General features: G+C 47.1%; 1 protein-coding gene across 1 annotated transcript in view; it reads left to right on the top strand.

Annotated features, from left to right (window-relative positions):
- The first annotated feature begins 2,740 nt into the window (after positions 1 to 2,740).
- Positions 2,741 to 7,500, top strand: part of LOC143275779 (transient receptor potential cation channel subfamily V member 6-like) — a 17,201-nt gene continuing 12,441 nt past the window's right edge. Inside the window, exons 1-3 of the mRNA XM_076580058.1 lie at positions 2,741 to 2,867; positions 6,167 to 6,466; positions 7,240 to 7,500. The exon at positions 7,240 to 7,500 is cut by the window's right edge and continues 3 nt beyond it. Of these exons, the coding sequence (XP_076436173.1) occupies positions 2,742 to 2,867; positions 6,167 to 6,466; positions 7,240 to 7,500 (687 nt within the window). The 5' untranslated portion in view covers position 2,741. The remainder of the gene's footprint in view (positions 2,868 to 6,166; positions 6,467 to 7,239) is intronic.

Genomic DNA, 7,500 nt, shown 5'->3' with positions numbered 1-7,500 from the left:
TAAAGATTCTGTAATCAATGTTAGCGTTCGGTGGGTTATGGAAACAAGAACATACCCATCATGCACTCCCCCCCCCCCCCCCCGAAAACGGAGTATGGCTGCCTTTATGGCGGGGTAAATAAACAAAACGGTCATACACGTAAAATGTTAAATGTTACATGTATGTCTGAGTGTATATATGTGCGTGCCTGAAATCTGATTGAATGACACAGGAAACGAATAATGAGCGCCCAATGGCAGCCGTCAGTCGGCTCTACTCAGGTAGGCAGCCTGTTGTGTAAATGACTCCGTGTTTGTAAAGCGCTTAGAGCTTTGTCTTCGACCGAGGATAGGCGCTATATAAGTATCCATAGCAATAAAAAAAATATTATGTGTATTATATATTGTATAATAGTCAGTCGTGTCCGACTATGATCATCAGAACAGAGGAGACAACTGCTGTTCCGACTATCCGGGCTAGAATTTGGCAACAGTGGAGAGTGTCTTGCCCAATTTACATCCGCACTCTCTTGACCGTGGGGGCTTTAGTACAGTCGGCGTTAGAATGAACCCTTAATGCCAGCTAGCCCCCAAGGATGCAGTACTAAAAGCCAGTACAATCTTGTCACACACACACACACACACACACACACACACACACACACACTAAGACTAACACTAACACTAACACTAAGACACACTAGCACACAAGCTTCCTCACAAAGTTTCTGTCGAGCATAAGTTCTGTATCATATTACCCAGGCATACGAACATGTTTCATCCAGGCACCTGTCACTCTAAAGTTCCGATCCCAAGTTTCGATGACCCAGCCACCCGTTCCACCGAGTTGAAGTGACTGTCCTTCCTTTTTTTTTTTTTGTGGCCTCAGTTGCATGCAGGTCATGGAGCATCAGAACGTGTTTTTTTGTGTGCTTTCACACGCCTTCTTCACTGAAAAAAACAAACAAACAAACAAAAAACAAAACAAAAAACACACACAAAAAAACACCCCCTCCCCCCCCCTTTTTTTTCCTTCTGTTTTCTTTTCGGTTTTTGTTTTCGTTTTTTTTCTTCTTTTTTCTTCTTCTCGTTTTCTATATAACATGTCAGTTTTCGACTAATACATTGTTTCTAAATGTATTCGAAGTATTATTCTTCCAAATACACTAAGTTCTTTGTCTGAATAATTATTTGGTTTTCATGGACAATTTCAGTGAATATTTTAACATTATACCTAGTGTTTTGAGTTGTCTGAGATTTAGGTTGCTCTGATGTGAGTGTGTGGATTCTATATGTGGGATAATCATCGAAATTATCTTAGTAATAATACATATACGTCGAAAAACATACAGTTAGATCAACATTAATTATTGGGGGAAAAAAAAAAAGAAGAAACGAAAAGGAAAGTCGTCGCCCGGACATGAGGCAGGTTCCGCCCTCCCCTGAAACGACGCACAGTGATTGTTCCTCTGTCGGACGCGCTGATCAAGGCCGCTCGCCTCATCGTCCTCAGGATAACTTGTCGACTGTCCTCTCTAATATCGCTCCGTCACTGATAAGACAATTACGCTGTTCACGTTCAAGACCAATGGCCGCCCCAGGCCGCCCCTCACGGTCTTAATAAGGTAGCCCTTCGTTTAGAACCTGCCTGCCTATGAAGCAGAGCTGGGGCTTTTGGACTTCTAGGCCAAGATGGTAAATCAGTAGCCCGACCTCAAAGAACTATACCACACACACACACACACACACGCGCGCGCGCGCGCGCACACACACACGCACACACACACACACACACACACAGACACGCAGAGACAAGTGAATTTTTTTTTTGTCTCAGTGATAGGCGATTTATGCTTTCTTTTAACGTTTGACAGGTGTTTTATAAATGTCTGAGTGTTTTTTTCTTCCCTTGCCCTTGTGTGCATTGCATCATGTGGCATGTGTCTCTTTATCTCACTCCCCCTATCGCTCATTTTTTTTCATTTTTTTAATGCTTGTTTTATCTTCAGTTTAACGTCTATTCACTATAAGTGTTTTTAGACGGAAAGGAGTCAAGTAGTGGATAAAGGAAAGGGAGTGCATGTGAATATTAGTGTAAAAAAGTGTTCATGTTATGTATCAGAGGGAAGGTAGATTATTATAAGAAAAAGTCTAAAGAGATTGTGGTGTGTATTGAATGAGATGTCATGGGGGGGGGGGGGGAGGTTGGGGGGAGGGGGGGGGGGGAGAGAATATGTATATGTATTTTTATGCTTGTGTTTGTTCCAGCGTGTGCACCTTCATTCCGCTGCACATGGTTCCAGTCCTGCACCCTGCATCCTAGGAGTCCTTCACACCCTTGTGGCCAATGAAGTACTGCATGTCTCCACACCTTCCAAACATGGAACCCACACAGATCACGTGAACCACTTGACACAAATTCAAAGACATACCGGTGGTCAGAAAGACACACAGTATAAGCTTTAAGCTTGTTGATGCTCTTTTGTTATTCATTGCATTGTAATTATGTGTATTGTTGAATAATTAAAGATTATTTAAACCAAAGACTCAGTGGCATGCAGTGGTCTCGGCAAATAAATGAGAACGAGTTAACATTCACACATGCAGTGGTGTCAGCAAATAAATGAACGAGTTAACATTCACCCACGCAGTAGTCTCAGCAAATAAATGAACGAATTAACATTCACACATTCAGTGGTCTCAACAAATAAATGAGAACGAGTTAACATTCACACGTAAACACAGAATTCAACTAAAAGACCATGCCGGCAGAAGTGAGACGTGCCAACAGCACCATGAGGCGCATGTACCGACACCTGCTGCAGCGCTCTGAAGATGAGTTCCTCTCCCGTCTGAGCGACAACATCCTGCAGGGCTCGACACGGCAGGTGGGTTTCACTTTCACTTTCGCTTTCACTTTCGCTTTCGCTTTCACTTTCACTTTCACTTTCGCTTTCACTTTCACTTTCGCTTTCACTTTCACTTTCACTTTCGCTTTCACTTTCATGATAATGATGAGGATATGGGTACTTATATAGCGCCTATGACGGGCGCAATAGACGAGTGGTCAAAGCGTTGAACTTTCAATCTCATGGCACCCGGTTCGAATCTCGATAACGGCGCCTGTTGGGGATAGGGTGGAGATTTTTCCGATCTCCCAGGTCAACATATGTGCAGACCTGCTTGTGCCAGAACCCCCTTCGTGTGTAAACGCAAGCAGAAGATCAAATACGCACGTTAAAGATCCTGTAATCCATGTCAGCGTTCGGTGGGTTATGGAAGCGACAACATACCCAGCTTGCACACCCCCGAAAACGGAATATGGCTGCCTACATGGCGGAGTAAAAACAGTCATACACGTTAAAACCCACTCGTGTACATACGAGTGAACGTGGGAGTTGCAGTCCACGAACGAAGAAGAAGAAGAATATGGCTCCTATCCTCGGTCAGAGACCAAACTCTAACACTTTGCAAACACAGCAGAGTCATCTCATTTGCACAACAGGCTGCTTACCTGCCTGCGCAGAGCCGTTTCCTGTATCACTCAATCATGTTTCAGTCACGTGCATGCACGCACGCGCACACACACACACACACACACACACACACACACACACACACACAAACAAACACACACACACTCACTCACATAGATATGTAACATTATACGTGTATGACCGTTTTTTTGGTGTGTGTTTATTGTTGTTGTTTTTCGAGGTGGGTGGGTTATTCATTTATTTGTTTCCTTTATGTACCCTGCCACGTAGGCAGCCGTACTCCGTTTTCGAGGGGGTTAGAGTAGGGGGGGGGGGTGCATGTTGGTGCATGCTGGTGTTTGCTTCTGATTTTTTCCAGTCACACTTGGAAGAGAAAAGGGGGCGAAAACGTAATTCGACACTCAGACCCACACGGACACTTTTTTTTTATTGGCAGATAAAGCGTCTTGATTCAGCATTCAGTCAGATCCACACTGACGCTTTTGTATTAGTAGATAAAGCATCTTGATTCAGCATTCAGTCAGATCCACACAGACGCTTTTGTATTAGCAGATAAAGCGTCTTGATTCGACACTCAGACAGACAGATAAAGCGTCTTGATTCAGCATTCAGTCAGATCCACACAGACGCTTTTGTATTAGCAGATAAAGCGTCTTGATTCGACACTCAGACAGACAGATAAAGCGTCTTGATTCAGCATTCAGACAGACAGATAAAGCGTCTTGATTCAGCATTCAGTCACACACGGTCGCTTTTGTATAAGCAGATAAAGCGTCTTGATTCAACGCTCAGACAGACCCTCACGGACTCTTTGGATTAGCAGATAAAGCGTCTTGATTCAACACGCAGACAGACACTTACGGACTCTTTTGTATTAGCAGATAAAGCGTCTTGATTCAACACGCAGACAGACCCTCACGGACTATTTGTATTAGCAGATAAAGCGTCTTGATTCAACACTCAGACAGACAGATAAAGCGTCTTGATTCAGCATTCAGTCAGATCCACACAGACGCTTTTGTATTAGCAGATAAAGCGTCTTGATTCGACACTCAGACAGACAGATAAAGCGTCTTGATTCAACGCTCAGACAGACCCTCACGGACTCTTTGGATTAGCAGATAAAGCGTCTTGATTCAACACACAGACAGACACTTACGGACTCTTTTGTATTAGCAGATAAAGCGTCTTGATTCAACACGCAGACAGACACTTACGGACTCTTTTGTATTAGCAGATAAAGCGTCTTGATTCAACACACAGACAGACACTTACGGACTCTTTTGTATTAGCAGATAAAGCGTCTTGATTCAACACGCAGACAGACACTTACGGACTCTTTTGTATTAGCAGATAAAGCGTCTTGATTCAACACGCAGACAGACACTTACGGACTCTTTTGTATTAGCAGATAAAGCGTCTTGATTCAGCATTCAGTCAGATCCACACAGACGCTTTTGTATTAGCAGATAAAGCGTCTTGATTCGACACTCAGACAGACAGATAAAGCGTCTTGATTCAGCATTCAGTCAGATCCACACAGACGCTTTTGTATTTGCAGATAAAGCGTCTTGATTCAACACTCAGACAGACCCTCATGGACTCTTTTGGATTAGCAGATAAAGCGTCTTGATTCAACACTCAGACAGACCCTCACGGACTATTTGGATTAGCAGATAAAGCGTCTTGATTCAACACTCAGACAAACCCTCACGGACTCTTTTGGATTAGCAGATAAAGCGTCTTGATTCAACACTCAGACAGACCCTCGCAGACTATTTGGATTAGCAGATAAAGCGTCTTGATTCAACACTCAGACAGACCCTCACGGACTCTTTGTATTAGCAGATAAAGCGTCTTGATTCTTCTTCTACTGCCTTCGTGGGCTGCAACTCCCACGTTCACTCGTACGCACACGAGTGGGCTTTTACGTGCATGATCGTTTTTACCCTATCATGTTGACACCCATACTCCATTTTCCGGGGTATGCATGCTGGGTATGTTCTTGTTTCCATAACCCACCGAACACTGACATGGATTACAGGATCTTTAACATGCGAATTTGATCTTCTGCCCGCGTATGTATACACACCCACGGACACTTTTGAAATAGTAGATACAGCGTCTACATTAGCCATTTCACACCCACAGACACTTTTGAAATAGCAAGATACAGGGTCTAAATTAGCCATTTCACACTCATGGACACTTTTGAAACAGCAGACACAGCGTCTAAATTAGCCATTTCACACTCACGGACACTTTTGAAATAGCAAGACACAGCGTCTAAATTAGCCATTTCACACTCACGGACACTTTTGAAATAGCAGACACAGCGTCTAAATTAGCCATTTCACACTCACGGACACTTGAAATAGCAGACACAGCGTCTAAATTAGCCATTTCACACTTATGGACACTTTTGAAATAGCAGATACAGCGTCTAAATCAGCCATTTCACACTTATGGACACTTTTGAAATAGCAGATACAGCGTCTAAATTAGCCATTTCACACCCACGGACACTTTTGAAATAGGAGATACAGCGTCTAAATTTGCCTGTTTCACGCCAACAGACACTTTAAAAATAGCAAGATACGGTTCCTTGATTAACCATTTCTTTCACCTCCCTCCCCAATCCACGCCCTCCCCCTCCACCATCCACCCCGACCCACCCACCCGACGAACAGGTGGACGTCTTGGAACAGCTGGACCTGCTGAAGGCTCACGACAAGACTCCACTCCTCAACAAGTGCCCCCCGGACTGCGACGAGAACCTCCTGCAGCAGGCGGCCATCTTTCACGGTGACATCACGGTGATGCGGAAGCTGGCCACGCTGTGCCCGGGGCTCTTGCTGCAGCACCGCCAGGGTGACTACGAGGGGCAGAACGTGCTGCACACCTTGGTCAGCAAGCAGAACGTGGAAGGCGTGAGGGCCCTGTTGGGAGACCTGGCGCCGGACCGCTGTGATCTGTTGCTTCACGGGAAGGTGTGTGTGTGGGGTGGGGATGGGGAAGGGGGAGAGAGATAGAGAGAGAGAGAGTGTGTGTGGGGTGGGGGGTGGGGGGACGGGGCAGGGGGGTTTGTGGGATGGGGTGTCTGGGATGGAGTGGGAGTTGGGGGCGTTGGGTGTGGTGGGTGTGGTGTGGTGGGGTGGGGTGGGGTCTGGGTTTGGGGTGGGGGGTGGGTAGGTGGGTTGTGGGAGTTTGGGTAGGGTGGGAGGCTTTTGTGGGGACGGAGGTGGTATGTGCGTGTGTGGAGTGGGTTGGGGTGGAGTGGAGAGGGGGGAGAGGGAGAGGGGGAGCAATGGTGGTATGGTGGTGGTGGTAGTTTTTTGTGGGTGGGTGTGGGAGGGTGAGGAGTGGTGTGGTGTGGTGTGGTGTAGTGGTGGTGGTAGGTTTTTGTGTGTGTGTGTGTGTGGGGGGGTGGGGGTGGGGTGGGGGGTGGTGTGGTGTGTGGTGTGGTTTTAGTGTGGTGTGGTGTAGTGGTGGTGGGAGGTTTTTGTCGGTGGTGGGGAGGGGCAGGGGGGGAGGGATGGGGTGGGGTGATGGGTTGTGGGAGAAGGTGTGAGGTGGGAGGTGTTTGTGTGGTGTGGAGATGTGGTGGGGGTGGGGGATGAAGATGGTGGGAGGTGTTTGTTGTGGGGGGATGGGGTTGGGGCTGATGATGATGATCATCATCATCACCATCACCGTTATCATCTACCCTCCCCACCCCTTCCCCCCTCTCACTCTCCCCCACTCCCTATATCCGGGTGGACAGGCGGTGGGCCCGTGCTTCGCCGCCACGGTCATGATGGGCGAGCTGCCCCTGTCCGTGGCGGCCTTGACCTTCAACGTGGACATGTTGGACGTGCTGCTGGTGCGGGGAGCCAGGCTGCACTGGCGGAACACGCAGGGCGACACGCTGCTGCACTCGCTGATCCGCTTCGCTGAGCACCACCCTGACCAGGAGGTCCAGGTGACCCACATGATGAGGAAGGTGCACGAGCGTCTGCAGGACCCGCGCTTCGCTCCATACCCA

Source organism: Babylonia areolata, chromosome 31, assembly GCF_041734735.1.
Source record: "Babylonia areolata isolate BAREFJ2019XMU chromosome 31, ASM4173473v1, whole genome shotgun sequence".
NCBI classification, from domain to species: Eukaryota; Metazoa; Mollusca; class Gastropoda; order Neogastropoda; family Buccinidae; genus Babylonia; species Babylonia areolata.
This window is presented reverse-complemented; position numbering and strand designations above follow the sequence as displayed.